Here is a 22,675-nt window from a genome sequence, read left to right as displayed (position 1 = left end):
GAGAAAGGATGTAAATAAATTTTTGAGACCTTGCATGTCTGCTAATATCTTCATTCTATACTTATTTAATTGATAGACTGGATGGGTGTAGAATTCTAAATAATAATTTTTCTAAATAATTTCCCTTTGGCTTCTGAAGATATAGTTTCAAGGTCTTCTACCATTTAAGATTGCTGTATAAAGTCAGACATCATTTTAATTTGTAACCCTTTGTATATAACCACTGTATGTATTTTAAAAAATCCTGGAAGCTTAAAGGATCTTTTTTTTTTTTCCCTCCTGTTCTGAAATTATACAATAGTGAGTCTTTTTTTTGATGAGTTATGTCTACTGAAAATATCTGGCCTTCAATTTTGGGAAATCTTATATTTCATCATTTCTGTTTTCTCTAGTCTCTCAGTTTGGAATCCTATTACTCTGATGGTTAACCTCTTGTACTACTAATATTCTTAACATTTCCATCCTATTTTCAGTTTTTTGAACGTCTTCCTTTTTATTTTATATTTTTGGTTTTACATCTCCAGAGGAAGACAATACAAGACAAAGTCTAAAAATAACTCTATAGTTTTTGATTTCAAGTGTGCAGCATTCACTTGAAACTTACCAGGCACACCAGGAGACAACACCAAGACTAAAACAGGCAATAGAAACAGACCCACAGGAGAGTCACGTATTGGAATTATGAGCCATGGCCTTTAAAAATAACTCCGATTAATATATTTCAGGAATTAGATAACAAAATAAAGGATTTCAGTTGAGGAATGGAAACTATAAAAAAGAATGTAATAAAATTCTAGAATCAAAAAAATAATAACTGAAATTAAGCATGTTAAAGTATGTATTCATTCAGCTCCTTACTAAATAGCCAAAGAAATGCCTACATAGATGCTCCAAGAGAAATGTAGAATGAATCAAGCAGCACTATTGGAAATAGCCTAAAATGGAAAAATTGATTGTGGAATATACATACAATGGCATACTATACAGTACTGAAGATCAGCACCAACATAAATGAATCTCTATGTGTACTGGGAAGAATGTATTTATGGAAGAGTATGTACCATATGATTCCATTTATATAAAGTTCAAAAATAGGTAAAATTAATATGTGGTGTTAGAGGTAAGGACAGAGTTACCTCTCAGAAGAAGGAAGATGACTATGATTGGGATGGGACATAAAGAGGGCTTCTAGGCTGCTTATAATGTTCTATTTCTTGATCTGGGTGGTGGTTAACAAATGTGCTCACTTTATGGTAATTCCTCATGCTGTATGCCTACAATTTATAAATGTTTCTATATGTATATAAAAGTTCATAATATAATATACTTCAATAAAATGTTTACTGGAGTAAAGCAGGAAAAATTATTATTTTATAGATGCAATATATTTTCTTAACTCTGAGAAAAACATGTATCTATTCCTAACTTATCTATTTACTTCTTCCTATTAGTTTTGGTGTCTATCTACCATATATTCGATGTACCTGAGTTCAGGCACTCTATTTAGTGTCTCTAGAGGATAAAGGTCCTGTTGCATGGTTATATGGAGTTGGAGAGGGGATCTGGGGTCCTATAGCAACCGATACAGAATTCTAACCAATCTACCTGTTTTTAGCCATACCCTTTATCCCTGCCTATAGCAGTACCTAGGGCTGACAGTTCTTTTTTTTTTTTTTTTTTAACATGATAGCTGTGTTAATATTGTTATAGTTTATTTAAAAAAAAAGATATGTTTCAAGGGCACCACATTATAATTTGACATCTGTATACACTATAAAGTGATCACTACCACAAGTCTAGTTACCCCCTTCACCACAGAGTTGACCCCCTTCACCCATTTTGCCCACTCCCCCAAACTCTTCCCTTCTGGTAATTACCAATCTGATCTCTGTAACTAGGAGTTTATTTTTGTTTTATTTTGTTTGCTCATTTGTTTTGTTTTTTTAGATTCCCCATATAAGTGAAATCATACAGTATTTGTCTTTCTCCATCTGACTTATTTCACTTAGCATAATACCTTCAAGGTTCATCCAGTTGTTGCAAGATTTTGTTCTTTTTTTGTGGCTGAGTAGAATTCCACTGTGTTTATATACCACAACATCTTTATTTATTCATCCATCAATAGACACTTAGGCTGTTTCCATATCTTGGCTATTGTAAATAATGCTGCAATGAACATAGGGGTGCATACATCTTAACGTTTTTGTTTTCTTCAGATAAGTACCCAGAAGTGAAATATCTGGATCATATGGTAGTTCTCTTCTTAATTATTTGAGGACTCTCCATGCTGTTCTCCATAGTGGCTTCACTGATTTACAGTCCCACCAACAGTGTATGAGGGTTCCTTTTTCTCCACATCCTTTCCAGCATTTGTTATTTCTTGTCTTTTTGATAGCAGTCAATCTTAGAGATCTGAGGTGATATCTCATTGTTGTTTTGATTTGCATTTCCCTAATAATTAGTGAACATCTTTTCATGTGCCTGTTGGCCATCTGTATGTCTTCTTTGGAAAAATGTTTATTCAGACCCTCCGCCCATTTTTTAGTCAGGTTTGTTTTTGTTGTCTGTATTCTTTTTTTTTTTTTTTTTTTGGCTGTGTTGTTTCTTCATTGTGCTGTGTGGGCTTTCCCTTGTGGTGGCTTCTCTTGTTGCAGAGCACAGGCTCTAGGCATGCAGGCTTCAGTAATTGCAGCATGCAGGCTCAGTAGTTGTGGCACACGGGCTCTAGGGTGTGTGGGCTCAGTAGTTGTGGCTGTGGGCTCCAGAGTACAGGCTCAGTACTGTGGCACACAGGCTTAGATGCTCCATGGTATGTGGGATCTTCCTGGACCAGGGATCGAACCTGTGTCCCCTGCACTGGCAGGCGGATTCTTAACCACTGCAACACCAGGGAAGTCCCTTGTCTGTATTCTTTATGTATTTTGGATATTAACCACTTACTGGATATATGATTTGCAAATAACTCCTCCTGTTCAGTAGGGTGCCTTTTATTTCGATGACGATTTCCTTTGCTGTGCAGAAGCTTGTTAGCTTGATGTAGTTCCATTTGTTTATTTTTGCTTTTGTTTCCCTTGCCTTTGGAGTCAGTTCCACAAAAACATCACTAAGAACAATGTCAATGAGGGTACTATGTTTTCTTCTGGGAATTTTATGGATTCAAGTCTTACATTCAAGTCTTTAATCCATTTGAGTTAACTTTAATGTATGGTGTAAAATAGTGGTCTACTTACATTTTGCATGTGGCTATCCAGTTTTCCCAGCACCATTCACTGAAGAGACTATCCTTTCTCCACTGTATGTTCTTTGCTCCTTTGCTGTAAATTAATTGTCCACATATGTGTGGGTTTATTTCTGGGCTCTCAATTCCGCTTCATTGATCTGTGTATCTGTTCTTATGGTAGTACCATACTGTTTTGAGTACTAGAGCTTTGTAGTCGAGCTTGAAATCAAGAAGCATGATACCTCCAGCTTTGTTCTTCTTTCTCAAGATTGTCCTGGTTATTTGAAATCTTCCGTGGTTCCATACAAATTTTAGAATTATTTGGTCTAGTTCTGTGAAATATGCTATTGAAATTTTGATAAGGATTGCACTGAATCTTCAGATTGCTTTGGGTAGTATGAACTTTTTAACAATATTAATTCCTCCAATCCATGAGCACAGAATATCTTTCCATTTATTTGTGTCTTCTCTAATTTCTTTCATCAGTGTCTTATAGTTTTTAGTATTCAGATATTTTACCTCCTTGGTTAAATTTATTAATAGGTGTTTTATTCCTTTTGATGCAACTGTAAAAAGGGACTGTTTCCTTAATTTCTCTTTCTGACAGATCATTATTAGTGTATAGAAATGCCACAAATTTCTGCATATTGATTTTGTTTCTTGTGACTTTACTAAATTCATTACACCATTTTTTCCGGAGAAGTCTTTAGGGTTTTCTTTTTTTTTTTTTTTGCGGTACGCAGGCCTCTCACTGCTGTGGCCTCTCCCATTGTGGAACACAGGCTCTGGACGCGCAGGCTCAGTGGCCATGGCTCACAGGTCCAGCTGCTCCACGGCATGTGGGATCTTCCCGGACCGGGGCACGAACCCGTGTCCCCTGCATCGGCAGGCGGACTCTCAACCACTGCGCCACCAGGGAAGCCCCTAGGGTTTTCTATATATCATATCATGTCTTCCACAAATAGTGACAGTTTAACTTATTCCTTTCCAATCTGGATGCCTTTTATTTCTTTTCCTTGCCTAACTGGTCTTGATAGGACTTCCAATACTATGTTGAATAAAAGTGGTGAGAGTGGGCACCCTTGTCTTGTTCTTAATCTTAGAGGAAAAGATTACATCTTTTCACTGTTGAGTGTGATGTTAGGTGTGGGCTTGTCATACATGGTCTTTATTAGGTTGAGGTAGTTTCCTCCACACCCACTTTGTTGAGAGTCTTTATCATAAATAAATGTTGAATTTTATCAAATGCTTTTTCTGTGTTTATTGAGAAGATGGCTCTTATTGTAGTTCCTCTCTGTTTCTTTCTTCTTCTCTTTCTCTCTTCCTTTGTGTCTCAAAGGTTTTCTTTAGTGCTATGTTTAGATTCATTTCTCATTTTCTTTTGTGTATTTGCTATAAAGTTTTTGTGTGTGTGGTTACTGTGAGGTTCACATACAGCATCTTATGTAAACTGTAGCCAGTTTTAAGTTGGTGGCAACTTAATTTTGAACACATTCCACAGCTTTATCTTTTTACTACCGCTCCCCGTGTTTTGTACTTTTTTTTTTTTTTTGCGGTACGCGGGCCTCTCACTGTTGTGGCCTCTCCCATTGCGGAGCACAGGCTCCGGACACGCAGGCTCAGTGGCCATGGCTCACGGGCCCAGCTGCTCCGCGGCATGTGGGATCCTCCCAGACTGGGGCATGAACCTGTGTCCCCTGCATCGGCAGGTGGACTCTCAACCACTGCGCCACCAGGGAAGCCCCATGTTTTGTACTTTTGATGACATCTTTTTGTATGCTTCCCTTAACTAATGATTGTAATTTTACTATTTTGGTCCTTTAATCTTCATGCTTGCTTTATAAGTGATTGATCAACTACCTTTATTATATATCTACCTTTTCTTAGTGAGACTTTCACTTTCATACATTTTCTTATTATTAATTACTGCTATTTTTTATTGAGCTTAAAGAAGTCCCTTTGATATTTCTTGTAGGGCTGGCTTAGTGTTGATGAATTCCTTTAGCTTTTGTTTATCTTGGAAACTCTTACTCTCTCCTTCAATTCTGAATGATAACCTTGTTAAGACTTCTCGGTTGGACTTTTTTTCTTTTTAGCACTTTGAATATGCCAAGCCACTCTCTTCTGGCCTGTACAGTTTATGCTAAAAAAATCTGCTAAGAGCCTTGTGTGCTTTAGTATGTAACGAGTTCTTTTTCTCTTGCTGCTTTTAGGATTCTCTCTTTACCCTTAACTTTTACTATTTTAATTATAATGTGCCTTGGTGTGTGTGTCTCTTTGGGTTCATCTTATTTGGAACTCTATGCTTCCTGGACCTGGATGTCTATTTCTTTCCCCATATTAGGGAAGTTTTCAGCCACTATTTCTTCAAATAATTGTTTTGGCTCTTTCTCTCTTCTCCTTCTGGGATCCCTATAATGCAAATGTTATTTCACTTGATGTTGTTCCAAAGGTCCCTTAAGGTATCTTCACTTTTAAAATTTCCTTCTCATTTTGCTGGTCGGTCTGAGTGATTTTCATTGCTTTGTCTTAAGCTTACTGATTCATTCTGCTATCTCATCCAGTCTGCTGTTGAACCCCTCTAGTGTATTTTTCAGTTCAGTTATTACTTCTCTTTGGTACTTTCTCTTTGTTGAAGTCCTCAATGTGTTGATTCATTCTTTTTCCAAGTTTGATAAGCAACTTTATGATCATCATTGAACTCTTTGTCAGGAGACTTCTTATCTCTGTTTCATTTTTTTCTTTTTCTGAGGTTTTATCTTATTCTTTCAATTGGAACATATTCCTCTGTCTCCTTATTTTGCTTTATTCTCTGTTTGTTTCTATGTATCAGGTGAATCAGCTATCTCTCCCAGTCTTGAAGGAGTGGTCTTATTTAGGACATGTACTGTGGGTCTCAGAAGCACAATCCTGCTTGGCCACCAGAGCCAAGCATTCAATGGCTGCCTCCCTATGTGGGCTGTGTGTACCTTCTAGTTTTGGAGTTGCGGTGGTACACTAGTGGGTGGGGCTGTTCCCTAGACTGGCTGCAGTGCCCAGCCAAGGCACAGCCCTAAGGGTGGGGTTCCCAGCAGGGTGGGCCCACTGGCATAATAGATTAGAGGGAGAATTCCAAAATGGTGCTTGCCAGCGCTGACATTACAAACTAGCCCAAGATTGCAAAGTGAATCAAAAATTGGCAGATTAGGGCTTCCCTGGTGGCGCATTGGTTGAGAGTCCGCCTGCCGATGCAGGGGAGGTGGGTTTTCCTGGGAGTGTTTCAGTCCTGGGAGAGTGTCCCAACTGGTTCCTGCCTCTCCAGCAGACGCTTCGAGATTAGTAAGTAGGACCCCTTCACCTATGATCCATGTGCTTTTCAATTGGTGTTTGTGTCCTGTGGGTCAACTGGTTTTTGGGTCTGTTGGGTCTGCATGTGAGCCCTTTAAGAGTGGGTTTCTGATCCCTGCAGTTCTATAGTTTTCCTGGACATATTCCCCATTGGTTTTCAAAGCCAGGTGTTTTGAGGTCTTGTCTCTCCTGTGTAGGACCTAGCGGTTGGGGTGCCTGATGTGAAGCTCAAATACCCTTCTCCTCAGGGAAAAGATCCATAACCTTGTGATCGCTCCCATTTGTGGATTGCTGTGGCTGGGGTGTGGTTTTTTTCCCTTGCGCAGACTTATCTCTGCTTCTCCTACCTGTCTTAATGCTGTCCTTTAACCCTTTGTTGTGGAGACTCTATTCATCCGGTTTTCAGGTCCTTTCTGAGACAATTATTCCATATGTGGTTGTAGATTTGTTGTGTCTGTGGAAGGAGGTGAGTTCAGTATCTTCCTATGCCATCATATTGAACCCTCTCCTAGGACAGCCAATTCTTTATCCTCCCTGAGGTTCTATGTTATGAATCTTACTGGTAAATCTCTCCGAAAACCTAAAAGTTTCAGCTTTCTCTGCTCTTTTAAGTCAGTTGTCACTCCTCAATCTTACAGAATTTATGAACGTTTTTATCTGTTGTTATCTCCTCTTCATCCTGGTGGATTTATATGTTATAATTTTATTGCAGCTTAAGGGAGAATCAGAGATAAAAACATGTATTTAATCTGCCAATTTTTTTTTTTTTTGCAGTATGCGGGCCTCTCACTGTTGTGGCCTCTCCCGTTGCGGAGCACAGGCTCCGGACGCACAGGCTCAGCGGCCATGGCCCACGGGCTCAGACGCTCCGTGGCATGTGGGATCCTCCTGGACCGGGGCACGAACTCACGTCCCCTGCATCGGCAGGCGGACTCTCAACCACTGCGCCACCAGGGAAGCCCTAATCTGCCAATTTTTGATTCACCTTTTTCCTTACATTTATGAAAAGTATTAATTAGGTTATGATTTACCTCTTATGATCTGATGTAGAATTCACCTATATTTCTATAAATTTTGAGGTTTCTTATTAGCTGGGTTCCAATTTTTTTTTAAATGAAATCTTTCACTTTCTTGTATAGCCTTTAAGTGGTATGTGAGTGGCCATACTTCCTGGCTTATGATCTTTTTGTGGAACTGTAACTGCATTGCTGTGTTTTATTATCAAATGAAATTTACAGTGTTCTGTTCCACAGAATGAAACACAGAAGGATTTCATAGGCACTCATCCAGATGGAGCACTAAAGTCTACATGCAAACTTCTAAGAAATCACCTTTGCCATCTAATGTGCAGTCCTGTTTCCTGGGCTTCTAGAATTGATTTTGTTAAAAATAATCCCAGATGAAAATCAAAAAGAAGCATCAGTAGTTTCTCAATACTTTCAGTTGTTTAAAACTATCTTAGCAGGAGAGTTTGTGCTGCTTTATGAATTCTAGATGGCTCAGTTTCCTACAGAGTATATGTATTAATTGTTTAATGAGTAATTAATGTATTATTTCCAGTTTCTTTAGAAATAACATGAGGAATAACTCAACCATCTTTCTATTTTAACATGATCATTAGAAAATTAATATAGTAATATAATTTCAGTCAAGATGAATAAGCTCTAGAGATCTGCTGTACAACACAGTACTTACAGTCAACAATATCATATTGTATACTTTAAAATTTGTTGAAATAGATCTCATGTTAAGTGTTCTTTCCACAATTAAATAGAGTAAGATAAATTTTCAAAAACCACTACCATGTACTCTTACTGTCCAAAGGCATGTCTAATTTTTTAAAAATTAAAAAATCTTGATAGCAGCTTGAACATACCATCTTTATCAGCAGTGTCTTGAGGCCTGCATTTTAAAGTGAAGATCTTCCGTAGCTTACAGTTAGCTGAGACAATAATTCCATCCAGTGACTGGAAAACTGCTCCTTTGAATATTTCACTGGTAAATGCCACCAGGTCAATGCATAGATTGCACCACTAAAATTAAAAAGGGAAAGAGGAGTAAGTACTATGTAAAATCACATAAATGAAATGCAAAGTCCAGAATTGAGGCAATTGTCTGGATCAACCAGCCCCAAACCAATCTTCCCCTTTAGGCAAATCTATCTGTTTTGGCTTCGATTTTCTTAAAAATTGTCTTGATTCTTCCAAAGAAATCATCATGATCTAAACTGTACACTGGTCATCTGGCTAAAGAGTTCCCATTGTGAGACAAGGCTTTGACAACTTAGGGAGGTAACTCTAGATCAGAAGGCAGTATGCTAGTGGGAAGCTAATTGTAGATGCATTAGACCACTTAAATCTTGAAAATCAAGGATAAGTAGCCAATTGTTCCTTCAAGAGGACTAATTTGATCAAAATTAGCCACTTATATTTGTTAAAAAAAAGCACGGATGAAACTGAAATTAGAAGCTGGGTCTAAACTGCAGCCATTGCTGTTTATTCATAACCAATTAACCTATTGTACAGAAATAGATTCTTCTAAATAATTTGTAATTATGCCAGGTATTTGCCAGTTTTTAAAGTACTCTTGCAGGGACTAATTTCTGCCCATTAAATAATTAGACCCCTCAATACTTCATCAAATAAATTCTCTAAATTGTCTTACTGAGTTAAAGAAAAGGAGCAAATAATTGTTTAGTAAAAAATTATGACATATATAAGACAGCTGGGCAAAAGCAGAAAAAAGGATTTTTGCAGTTAAAAGAAAAGTAGTATTTAAAATTGTCTGTGCTAAATATAGATCAATGGAACAGGATAGAAAGCCCAGAGATAAACCCACACACATATGGTCACCTTATCTTTGATAAAGGAGGCAGGAATGTACAGTGGAGAAAGGACAGCCTCTTCAATAAGTGGTGCTGGGAAAACTGGACAGCTACATGTAAAAGTATGAGATTAGAACACTCCCTAACACCATACACAAAAATAAGCTCAAAATGGATTGAAGACCTAAATGTAAGGCCAGAAACTAATCAAACTCTTAGAGGAAAACATAGGCAGAACACTCTATGACATAAATCCCAGCAAGATCCTTTTTGACCCACCTCCTAGAGTAATGGAAATAAAAACAAAAATAAACAAATGGGACCTAATGAAACTTCAAAGCTTTTGCACAGCAAAGGAAACCATAAACAAGACCAAAAGACAACCCTCAGAATGGGAGAAAATATTTGCAAATGAAGCAACTGGCAAAGGATTAATCTCCAAAATTTACAAGCAACTCATGCAGCTCAATAACAAAAAAACAAACAATCTAATCCAAAAATGGGCAGAAGACCTAAATAGACATTACTCCAAAGAAGATATACAGATTGTCAACAAACACATGAAAGAATGCTCAACATCATTAATCATTAGAGAAATGCAAATCAAAACTACAATGAGATATCATCTCACACCAGTCAGAATGGCCATCATCAAAAAATCTAGAAACAATAAATGCTGGAGAGGGTGTGGAGAAAAGGGAACACTCTTGCACTGCTGGTGGGAATGTGAATTGGTACAGCCACTATGGAGAACAGTATGGAGGTTCCTTAAAAAACTACAAATAGAACTACCATATGACCCAGCAATCCCACTACTGGGCATATACCCTGAGAAAACCATAATTCAAAAAGAGTCATGTACCAAAATGTTCATTGCAGCTCTATTTACAATAGCCAGGAGATGGAAACAACCTAAGTGTCCATCATCGGATGAATGGATAAAGAAGATGTGGCACATTTATACAATGGTATATTACTCAGCCATAAAAAGAAACGAAATTGAGCTATTTGTAGTGAGGTGGATGGACCTAGAGTCTGTCATACAGAGTGAAGTAAGTCAGAAAGAGAAAGACAAATACCGTATGCTAACACATATATATGGAGTCTAAGAAAAAAAAATGTCATGAAGAATCTAGGGGTAAGATGGGAATAAAGACACAGACCTACTAGAGAATGGACTTGAGAATATGGGGAGGGGGAAGGGTAATCTGTGACAAAGTGAGAGAGTGGCATGGACATATATACACTACCAAACGTAAAATAGATAGCTAGTGGGAATCAGCCGCATAGCACAGGGAGATCAGCTTGGTGCTTTGTGACCACCTGGATGGGTGGGATAGGGAGGGTGGGAGGGCGAGAGACGCAAGAGGGAGGAGATATGGGAATATATGTATATGTATAACTGATTCACTTTGTTATAAAGCAGAAACTAACACACCATTGTAAAGCAATTATACTCCAATAAAGATGAAAAAATAAATAAAAATAAAATTGTCTGCTTTGATTAAAATATTAGGCTCCTCCATTATTTGCTTAGAAGCACAGTTTATATAAGGTCTATTTTATTAACTTATCAAAATTAAAAGATATATTAATTGATAAAGGAAATAATAATGTCATTTTAAAAGTGAAAATCCATTTAGAAGTATTGATTTTAATATGGAGGAGAACCTGAGCTTGTTTCCATAGTAGAAAAGTAAAAGAGATTGCAGTAAATTATTGATTAAATATGTAAAATTATTTTCTTTATATATGTCTCAACAGTAACATTTTATTCCCAGGTGATGAGAATGCTCTAGTCTTTTGGGGAAAAAGGAGTCAGTTGTAATAAAAGGTAGGAGATAGGATTGAGTGTGATGTAACAATGAGACTGGCTTGATCAGCGGAATGGTGTGCTCTGGGGAAGTGTGGGAAGTAATGTGGGATAGGGCAGTGAGGCCAGGTTCTGGAGGAGCTGGAAGATCAAGAAGAGAAACTTGGATCCTAGAGGGTCAAGTGTCACTGTGGTTCTTGAAGGAGAATGTGAGAAAAGTATAGTATTGGAAGTCTGGACTAACCCTGACGCAGGAATGTTTGGGGTGGTAGAGTGATACTGGGAAGAAGGCTGAGGCAGAGTAGAGACAGACTGAGGCACAGAAGCACCAATTAGTCTCCATCAGTCATTTAAGCATGAAGTGAGGAGGGTCTGGTTTGAAGGCTAGCATAGGAAGTGAAATGTAAGGGACAAATCCAGTATGCATGCCATATGGTGAAACATCATGGCTTGGTAAAATTCAGGTTATATGGAGGTACTGGGGTTTCCAGCTATCCAACACTAATTATTAACATTATTATACTAGCGCTATTATTGTTGTTACAAATTTGGGTTCTATTCCTTAAAAACTTAACATTATGCCCCAATTCCAATCTTTCAGCTGGTTTGTCCCATCAGGAATCGCATTCATCCATTCTTCCCCACAGGTGCTAAGTGCTTATCAGGTGTTAGACACGGGCTTAACAAAAGTTTTATACAAAATGTAGCCCTTTGTCACTTTTCTACTCATGCAATCATACTGTCAACTTTTAACGCTTTTTTCTCTCTGTATTTTAAAATAATACCTCTTGATTCATCAATTTTAGACATTATCTGCTGACTTCCTATTATGGTAGATAAGATTTTTAGCTCACTTATACACCTAACTTTCCTGACTCCATCCTCCCTAGATAATTATCTCTCATTCTTTCTCTTTCTCTCTTTTCTTTAAAATTCATATTCTGTGTTTTCCTTATTGTGACTATGGAAATATTGTACACAACTGAGCCAAGTGATGCTCTATGATTACCTTTCCTTTCCTTATGCAACTTTAGATTTCTAGAGTTAATAACTGCTTTTAAATTATCTTTCTTTTTTGAAATAAATATTTTGAGTCTTCCTACATCTAGGAAATGCTTGGAGGTGACATCTGAGTTTCGTTTTGAACAACTAATAAGGGCTTCCAGGCCCAGGGAGGTATGGGAATGTGTTGGGCATTTTTTCTCAGGACCCTCCCCCTTTATTCTCTGCTTAGATGAACCCTCCAGCTGGCTGCACCTGAAGAGCCAGTCAGAATCTGCCAGATCTGCTTGGGAATTGGTGTCGACCTCCTTTAAACAGTGCAAGTCCAGGAAACCAGGCCCTTACCTTCTACACCCATTTTTTTCTCTTTTTTTCCACAGTTTTATTGAGACACAATTGACATCACTGTATAAGTTTAAGGTGTACAAGTGTGATGATTTGATTTACATGTATTGTGAAATGATTACCACAACAGATTTAGTTAACATCCATCATCTCATACAGATACAACAGAAAGAAAAAAAAACATTTCTCCTTGTGATGAGAACTCTCAGGATCTACTTTCTTAACAACTTTCCTATATAGCTCGTCAGCAGTGTTAACTATAGTCACCATGCTGTACGTTACATCCCTAGTGTTTAGTTATCTTATAACTAGAAGTTTGTACCTTTTGATTACCTTCCTTCAATTCCTGCTCTGCCCTCACCCCTGCCCCCCACTACATCTAGTAACCACAAATCTGATCTCTTTTTCTATGAGTCTGGTGGTTTTTGTTTTGCTTTGTTTTCATTAGAGTCCACATATGAGATCATACAGTACTTATCCTTCTCTATCTGACTTACTTCACTCAGCATAAAATGCCATCAAGGTCTATCCATGTTGTTGCAAATGGTAGGATTTTCTCACTTTTTTATGGCTGAAAAATATTTCATTGTACATATATGCCACAACTTCTTTATCTATTCATCTATAGACGGACACAGGTTGTTTCCATGTCTTGGCTCTTGTAGATAATGCTACAATGAATATGGGGGTGCAGATATCTTTTTGAGTTAGTGCTTTTGTTTCCTTTGACTGTGTTCCCAGAAGTGAAGAACTGCTGGATCATTTGGTAGTTCTATTTTTAAGTTTCTGAGGAACCTCCATACTGTTCTCCATAGTGGCTATACCAATTTACAATCCCACCAACAAAGCACAAAGGTTCCCTTTCCTCTGCAATCATACACATTTATTTCTTGTCTTTTTGATGATATCCATTCTAACAGGTATGAGTTATATCTCACTGTGGTTTTAGTTTGCAATTACTTAATGACTAGTGATGTTGAGCATTTTTTCATATACCTGTTGGCTTTTTGTATGTCTTCTTTGGAAGAAGGTCTATTCAGGTCCTTTGTCCATTTTAACTGGATTATTTTTTTGCTATTGAGTTGTATGAGTTCTTTGTATATTTTTGATATTAACTCCTTATCAGATATATGGCTTGCAAATATTTTTTCCATTTCATAGGTTGTCTTTTCACTTTGTTAATGGTTTCTTTTGCTGTGCAGAAGCTTTTTAGTTTGATGTAATCCCAGTTGTTGTTTACTTTTGATTTTGTTGCTTGTGTTGTAGGTGTGATTTATACACTTCTTATATATCCCAGTCAAACTGCTTTTATTCCCTCTGCCTGGACTTCATGCTTCATGGAAAGTATTCAACAAATAATGGTATGCATGTGTGTGTATGAATATATGAAGACACGCATATACATACATGCCTACACAAATACTTTCAATCTTTCATTATATCATCATTTGGCAAACACCATAAATGTGTGAGAATTGGTAAGTTATTTAGTGAATCCATCTCTTAGAAGTACAGATGGGAGTAATTCCTAAAAAAGATGGGAATATCTTTCACAAATCTTCCTTGGTTAGAGGAAATAGAAAATTTTTTTTAGTTTAGTGGATAGAATATTTTTTTTTGGTTTAGCTGATATTTATAAAGGTTACAATTTTCATAAGCTTCCACAAATAACTCATTATTCATATAAATTCTGTGATAATTTTCTGAAGTTTTAGAAAAGAGTACAAACTCTCTACTATCAACAGGTGGGTTATCTGAATTACAGCTGATCTTTATAAAATATTTTCATTATCCTTGGGGATATCATTCACTCTTAAAATCCCTTTTTTGACATTTTTCTTGATCTCTAATCACTTTATTCCTATGTGCAACTCTAGGCCATCAGGGAAGAGCTCTTGATCTAAAATATTTATAATTATGGGTCCTTAAGAAATAAGCACAGGAAAGACAGCAATCTTGATAAAGAAGAGACAGTTCTGTTTAGTTTGTTTCTTGGATTGATAAGAGAGTTTATGGTATTTAGTTCCAGCATGGAATTTTACGTGAAACAACTGACTGCCAAAGGGTGAATGCATTATTCAAAGCATCAGTTTCTAGTTTTTACTGAAATGTTTTGGCCATATGGCTTCATTGTACTGGTGAAACACATGCATGCACGTGCACACACACACACCCCTGCGCGCACACACACATTCAAGAGCTTGCAATAACAAGCTCTTGGTTGTCCCAGAACTCTTTTTTTTTTTTTTTTTTTTTTAAAGGAATTCCTTTATTTTTTTTAATTTATTTATTTTGGGCTGTGTTGGGTCTTTGTTTCTGTGCAAGGGCTTTCTCTAGTTGCAGCAAGCGGGGGCCACTCATCATCGAGGTGCGCGGGCCTCTCACTATCACGGCCTCTCTTGTTGCGGAGCACAGGCTCCAGACGCGCAGGCTCAGTAACTGTGGCTCACGGGCCCAGTTGCTCCGCGGCATGTGGGATCTTCCCAGACCAGGGCTCGAACCTGTGTCCCCTGCATTGGCAGTCAGACTCTCAACCACTGCGCCACCAGGGAAGCCCCCAGAACTCTTTTGATTTCCTGTGCCCCTATTCTCTGCCAATACCGTAGGAAAGATCTGAAGACAACTGGATTCATTTTGCCTGTGTGTAAAGAGCCTGAGTCGCTAACAGTACACAACTCTAGCCAGCATTGCCTTGCTAAAAAGGAATGACAAACAAAAAATTACAATTTCATAACCTAGAAATCCTAAAGTGCATCTTTCCCCAGAATTTTAGAACCTCATTCTGTTTTCATGCTCCTGAAATAACAAAAAACAAGGTTTTAAGACTGTTATTCTTGCTCCTTTTAAAATAAATTTTCACTTTAGCTTTAATTTCTCAAGAGAAAATCTGATTACAATGATTTTATCTATCTTTTTCACCATCATATTGTGTTTATTAAGTGGTATAAGCAGAGAGATTGCAATAGTAATTTCCACATGGTCAGGGGAAGTAATTACCTATTACTAGTGTATTAAAAGCAAGTTCTCCAGGAAAAGTAAATCACCACAAGTCCTTATATGTAGAGAGGGGAGTTGATGACTGGAGGTCGGGGCTGCCAGGGTAGTAGCTCATGGCTGAACCAAGGAAAGGCAAATTCCTTGTAGAAGTGTCATCATTATACCTGTTCAGCAATCAATCTCTACCTCCAGTTCCTATCCTCCTCCAGCAAGCTATCTCTTCCTGGAACAGCTGTCCCATCTTTCTCTTGCTAATCCTCAAGTCACCCTTTCACTGTGCCCTTTGAAATCCTTACTACTGAAAAGTACCTATATTCTTTATATTCTTCTAAGGGTCCTACACACCTTACCTTAACTGAAACCTGGCTTTTCTCTGAGATATTACTTCCCCTTCAAGTCTGGAGTTGAAGTTCACTTATGCAGTTCACCTGCGCTTCTACAGCCCCCTATTCTGAGGCCATGGGGCGGGGTGGCACTAGAAGAGAGTTTGCTCTTCTGACTGGGAACCTCTATCTTCTTTGAAGGCTGAGGCATTGCAGAGACAGGCTCTTCCACCCTTTCAGCTTCACATCACACCCCAGTCACTCCTTCTACCTCCTCAGGTACACAAGCACCATCCTATACACACATTCCTGGAAAATACTGGGACCAGGTTCATCTTACCTTCTGATTCAACACCCTAAAAGTCCCTTAACCTTTTCTTAAAGTCTTCCTCTCCTCTTCACTCCTTAATCCACTCACGTGGCCATATTTTGAGATTTAATTTAATTACCCTGAAATACTTTAAAAATTCTGAATTATATTCTATTCCTTTATCTGTCTGTCAACTCCTTCCAGTTAACCTCTACTGACGACACCTTTTAAATATATTCTTCAGAGGGATGCAAGAGTTTGGGCCCTGGAGCCAAACTGTCTGGATTTGGATTCCAGTTCCACCACTTACTAGTTATATAATCTTTGCAGTTACTTGTCCTCTCTGTGCCTCTCTTTCCTTATTTGTAAAATGGTGATAATAATGACAAATCTCTCATACAGTTGTTAGGATTCAATGTTTAAATACATGTAAGCACTTCTAATAGTGCCTAGCATATGGTAAATGCTCAATGTATGTTAACCATATGATCTTTTTGACGTTCACACCGTGAAATTCATAGACATTGAGGGTACAGTTCAATGAGTTTTCACCATTTCATACATCTGTATGCCATACCCTATCAAGATATAGAACATTTCCATCACCGCAGACTGATCTTTTGCGCAGCTCTCCTATCAATCTCAGCAGTCATACCGTTTAAGGGCAAGTACTAACTTCTTTCACTTTAGGTTAGTTTTGTCTATTCTATTACTTTATATAAATGAAATCACAGTAAATGGCTTCTTAGAGTTAGGCTAAGACTTGAGGTTCATCAGTGTTCTTGCATGTACTGGTAGTTCATTCTTGTTTTGCTGAGTAGGAGCTCACTATGAATAGACCACAATTTGTTTGTTCAGTCTTCTGTTGTCGGACACTTGTGTTATTTCAAGATTTCGGCTATCATAAATAAAACTGTTGTGAAATTCAAATTTGTGTACACATATTTTCATTTCCTTGAATAGACACGAAGAAGTGGAACTGTTGGGTCAAAGGGTAAATGTTTAACTTTATGAGAAACTTCCAAAGGTATTTCCTATTCTAGGACCTTTGAATTTCTATGTAAATTTCAGAAGTATCTTCTTAATTTCTGAAAAAAAAAAAAAAAAAAAAAAAAGAAGCCTGTTGGGATTCTAACCGAGATTAGATTGAACCAACAGATTTACTGAGAGAGTATTGGCAACTTAACAAATACAGTCTTCTGATTCATAAACAACATTCCCCCATTTATTTAGGTCTTCAATTTCTCTCAGCAATGTTTTATAGCTTTCACTGTAAAGGTCTAACATATATTTTGTTAAATTTATTCCTGAATATTTAATATTTTTCATGGTATTGTAAATATTTTTAAGATTTAGAATTTTCAATTGTTTACTGCTACAACTTTGTATAGAAATATATAGAAACAAATGATTTTGGTATACTGCCATTGTATTCTGTGACCTTGATAAACTCAATTACGTTACTAGGTTTTCTTTAGTTTTTGTCGGTTCCCTAGAATTTTCTTTTTTATTAAAACATCTTTATTGGAGTATAAATTGGAGTATTTTTTGGAGTATTATTGGAGTATAATTGCTTTACAATGTTAATGTTGTTAATTTCTGCTGTAAAACAAAGTGAATCAGCTATATGCATACATATAGCTCCATATCCCCTCCCTCTTGTGCCTCCCTCACACCCTCCCTTTCCCACCCCTCTAGGTGGTCACAAAGCATGGAGCTGACATCCCTGTTCTATGCAGCTAATTCCCACTAGCTATCTATTTTACATTTGGTAGTATATATATGTCAATGCTACTCTCTCACTTTGTCCCAGCTTACCCTTCCCCTTCCCGTGTCCTCAGCTTACCCTTCCCCTCCCCGTGCATTTTCTATGTCTGCGTCTTTATTCTTGTCCTACCCCTAGGTTCATCAGAACCATTTTTTTTTTTTTTTTTAGATTCCATATATAGGTGTTAGGATACGGTATTTGTTTTTCTCTTTCTGACTTACTTCACTCTGTATGAGACTCTAGGCCCATCCACCTCACTACAAATAACTCAATTTCGTTTCTTGTAATGGCTAATATTCCATTGTATATATGTGCCACATCTTCTTTATCCATTCATCTATCGATGGATACCTAGGTTGCTTCCATATCCTGGCTATTGTAAATAGTGCCGCAATGGTATTGTGGTAGATGACTCTTTTTGAATTATGGTTTTCTCAGGGTATATGCCCAGTAGTGGGATTGCTGGGTCAGATGGTAGTTCTATTTTTAGTTTTTTAAGGAACCTCCATACTGTTCTCCATAGTGGCTGTATCAATTTACATTCCCACCAACAGTTCGAGAGGGTTCCCTTTTCTCCACACCCTCTCCAGTATTTATTGTTTGTAGATTTTTTGATGATGGCCATTCTGACAGGTGTGAGGTGATACCTCATTGTGCTTTTGATTTGCATTTCTCTAATGATTAGTGATGTTGAGCATCTTTTCAAGTGTTTGTTGGCAACCGGTATGTCTTCTTTGGAGAATTGTCAATTTAGGTGTTCAGCCCACTTTTGGATTGGGTTGTGTGTTTTTTGGATATTGAGCTGCATGAGCTGCTTGTATAATTTGGAGATTAATCCTTTGTCAGTTGCAACGTTGGCAAGTATTTTCTCCCATTCTGAGGGCTGTCTTTTCATCGTGTTTATGGTTTCCTTTTCTGTACAAAAGCTTTTAAGTTTCATTAGGGCCCATTTGTTTATTTTTATTTCCATTGCTCTAGGAGGGGGGTCAAAAAGGATCTTGCTGTGATTTATGTCATGGAGTGTTCTAAGAGTTTTATAGTGTCTGGCCTTACATTTAGGTCTTTAATCTATTTTGAGTTTATTTTTGTGTATGGTGTTAGGAAGTGCTCTAATTTCATTCTTTTACATGTAGCTGTCCAGTTTTCCCAGCACCACTTATTGAAGAGGCTGTCTTTGTTCCATTGTATATTCTTGCCTCCCTTATCAAAGATAAGGTGACCATATGAGCATGGGTTTATCTCTGGGCTTTCAATCCTGTTCCATTGATCTATATTTCTGTTTTTGTGCCAGTACCATATTGGCCTGTAGTTTTCTTTTTTTGGGGGGGACATCTTTGTGTGGTTTTGGTATCAGGGTGATGGTAGCCTGGTAGAATGAGTTTGGGGGTGTTCTTCCCTCTACTCTATTTTGGAAGAGATTGAGAAGGAAAGATGTTAGCTCTTTTCTAAATTTTGATAGAATTCACCTGTGAATCCATCTGGTCCTGGGCTTTTGTTTGTTGGAAGATTTTAAATCACAGTTTCAATACCAGTGTTGTGACTGGTCTGTTTATATTTTCTACTTCTTCCTGGCTCAGTCTCGGAAGGTTGTGGTTTTCTAAGAACTTGTCCATTTCTTCCAGGTTGTCCATTTTATTGGCATATCATTGCTTGTAGTAATCTCTCATGATGCTTTGTATTTCTTCAGTGTTAGTTATTTCTTCTTTTTCATTTCTGATTCTGTTGATTTGAGTCTTCTCCCTTTTTTTCTTGATGAGTTTGGTTCATGGTTTATCAATTTTGTTTATCTTCTCAAAGAACCAGCTTTTACGTTTATTGATCTTTGCTACTGTTTCCTTCATTTCTTTTTCATTTATTTCTAATCTGATCTTTATGATTTCTTTCCTTCTGCTAACTTTGGGGTTTTTTTTTTGTTCTTTCTCTCATTGCTTTAGGTGTAAGGTTAGGCTGTTTATCTGACGTTTCTGTTATTTCTTGAGGTAGGACTGTATTGCTATAAACTTCCCTGTTAGAACCGCTTTTGTTGCATCCCATAGGTTTTGGGTTATTGTGTTTTCATTATCATTTGTTCCTAGGCATTTTTTGACTTCCTCTTTGATTTCTTCAGTCATCTCTTGGTTATTTAGTAACATATTGTTTAGCCTCCATGTGTTTGTAGTTTTCAGTTTTTTCCCTGTAATTGATATCTAGTCTCAGAGCATTGTGGTCAGAAAAGATACTTGATACAACTTCAATTTTCTTAAATTTACCAAGGCTTGATTTGTGAACCAAGATATGATCTAACCTGGAGAACGTTCCATGGACAGTTGAGAAGAAAGTGTATTCTGTTGTTTTTGGATGGAATGTCCTATAAATATCAATAAAGTCCATCTTGTTTAATGTTTCATTTAAAGCTTGTGTTTTCTTATTTATTTTCATTTTGGATGATCTGTCCATTGGTGAAAGTGGGGTGTTAAAGTCCCCTACTATGATTGTGTTACTGTCGATTTCCCCTTTTATGGCTGTTAGCATTTGCGTTATGTATTGAGGTGCCCCTATGTTGGGTGCATAAATATTTACAATTGTTGTATCTTCTTCTTGGATTGATCCCTTGATCATTATGTAGTGTCCTTCTTTGTCTCCTATAATAGTCTTTATTTTAAAGTCTATTTTGCCTGATATGAGAAATGCTACTCCCGCTTTCTTTTGATTTCCATTTGAATGGAATATCTTCTTCCATTCCCTCACTTTCAATCTATATGATTGTGACCCTAGGTCTGAAGTGGGCCCCTTGTAGACAGCATATATATGGTCCTTGTTTTTGTATCCATGCAGCCAGTCTGTGTCTTTTGGTTGGAGCATTTAGTCCATTTACATTTAAGGTAATTATCGATATGTATGTTCCTCTTACCATTTTCTTAATTGTTTTGGGTTTGTTATTTTAGGTCTTTTCCTTCTCTTGTGTTTCCTGCCTAGAGAAGTTCCTTTAGCATTTGTTGTAAAGCTGTTTTGCTGGTGCTGAATTCTCTTAACTTTTGCTCATCTGTAAAGGTTTTAATTTCTCCGTCGAATCTGAATGAGATCCTTGCTGGGCAGAGTAATGTTGGTGGTAGGTTTTTCCCTTTCATCACTTTAAATATGTTCTGCCACTCCCTTCTGGCTTCCACAGTTTCTGCTGAACGATCAGCTGTTAACCTTATAGGGATTCCCTTGTATGTTATTTGCTGCTTTTCTCTTGCTGCTTTTAATATGTTTTCTTTGTATTTAATTTTTGATAGTTCGATTAATACGTGTCTTGGTGTGTTTCTCCTTGGATTTATCCTGTGTGGGACTCTCTGCACCTCCTGGACTTGATTATTTCCTTTCCCATGTTAGGGAAGTTTTCAACTATAATCTCTTCAAATATTTTCTCATTCCCTTTCCTTTTCTCTTCTTCTTCTGGGACCCCTACAATTTGAATGTTCGTGCATTTAATGTTGTCCCAGAGTTCTCTAAGACTGTCCTCGATTCTTTTCATTCTTTTTTCTTTATTGTGTTCTGCAGCAGTTATTTCCACTATTTTATCTTCCAGGTCACTTATCCTTTGTTCTGCCTCAGTTATTCTGCCATTGATTCCTTCTAGAGAATTTTTAATTTCATTTATTGTGTTGTTCATCATTGTTTGTTTGCTCTTTAGTCCTTCTAGGTCCTTGTTAAATGTTTCTTGCATTTTCTCCATTCTATTTCCAAGATTTTGGATCATGTTTACTATCATTACTCTGAATTCTTTTTCAGGTAGACTGCCTGTGTCCTCTTCATTTGTTTGGTCTGGTGGGTTTTTACCCTGCTCCTTCATCTGCTGCTTATTTCTCTGTCTTCTGATTTTGTTTAACTTACTGCATTTGGGGTCTCCTTTTCACAGGCTGCAGGTTTGTAGTTCCCATTGTTCTTGGTGTCTGCCCCCGGTGGGTGAGGTTGGTTCAGTGGCTTGTTTAGGCTTCCTGGTGGAGGGGACTGGTGCCTGTGCTCCTATGGGTGGGGCTGTATCTTGTCTCTCTGGTGGGCAGGGCCGTGTCTGGTGGTGTGTTTTGCGGTGTCTGTGAACGTATTATGATTTTAGGCAGCCTCTTTGCTAATGGGTGGGGTTTTGTTCCTCTCTTGCTAGTTGTTTGGTAAGGGGCATCCAGCACTGGAGCTTGCTGGCCGTTGGGTGGAGCAGGGTCTTAGTGTTGAGATGGAGATCTCTGGGAGAGCTCTGGCCGATTTACATTATGTGGGGCCGGGAGGTCTCTGGTGGTCCAATGTCCTGGACTCGGCTCTCCCACCTCAGAGGCTCAAGCCTGACACCCGGCCAGAGCATGAAGACCCTTCTAAAACTAACAGTGCTCACGGTCTTTTCCGTCCACAATCCAGAGGGATTCATCCAGCCTAGCGTGCTGCTCTGTATCTTTCAGCTCACTGATCCCAATCCAGTGTTCATGCACACTGCATGCATTTGAGACACTCCAGGGAGAGTCTCTGCATGTCTGAAGTAAGGTCCCAGAGCAACACCCCACTGTGTGCAGCAGACAGCAGGCAGGACATGAGCAGTCCTCTCTAGAATTTTCTACAAGATGATTATGTTGTCTGCAAAGAAAGAAACTTTTATTTCTTCTTTTTCAATCTGTATGTTTTAAAATTTCTCTTTATTATCTTATTGCACTTGCTGGGACCTCTAATGCAATGCTGAATCGAAGCAGTCAGTGTGGATATCTTTTCTTTGTTCCCCGACTTAGGAGGTAAGTATTG

General features: G+C 37.9%; 1 protein-coding gene across 2 annotated transcripts in view; it reads right to left on the bottom strand.

Annotated features, from left to right (window-relative positions):
* CFAP20DC (CFAP20 domain containing) overlaps nt 1–22,675 on the bottom strand; it is a 268,258-nt gene that overhangs the window by 141,823 nt on the left and 103,760 nt on the right. The window contains exon 6 of one of the 2 annotated variants that reach the window (XM_065885868.1): nt 8,420–8,580. In XM_065885868.1, coding sequence (XP_065741940.1) covers nt 8,420–8,580 — 161 coding nt within the window. The remainder of the gene's footprint in view (nt 1–8,419; nt 8,581–22,675) is intronic. The other variant, XM_065885870.1, reaches the window with a different exon arrangement.

Source organism: Phocoena phocoena, chromosome 10 (genome assembly GCF_963924675.1).
Source record: "Phocoena phocoena chromosome 10, mPhoPho1.1, whole genome shotgun sequence".
Classification (NCBI taxonomy): domain Eukaryota; kingdom Metazoa; phylum Chordata; class Mammalia; order Artiodactyla; family Phocoenidae; genus Phocoena; species Phocoena phocoena.
The sequence above is the reverse complement of the archived record's forward strand: the minus strand, read 5'-3'. Positions and strand labels throughout refer to the sequence as shown.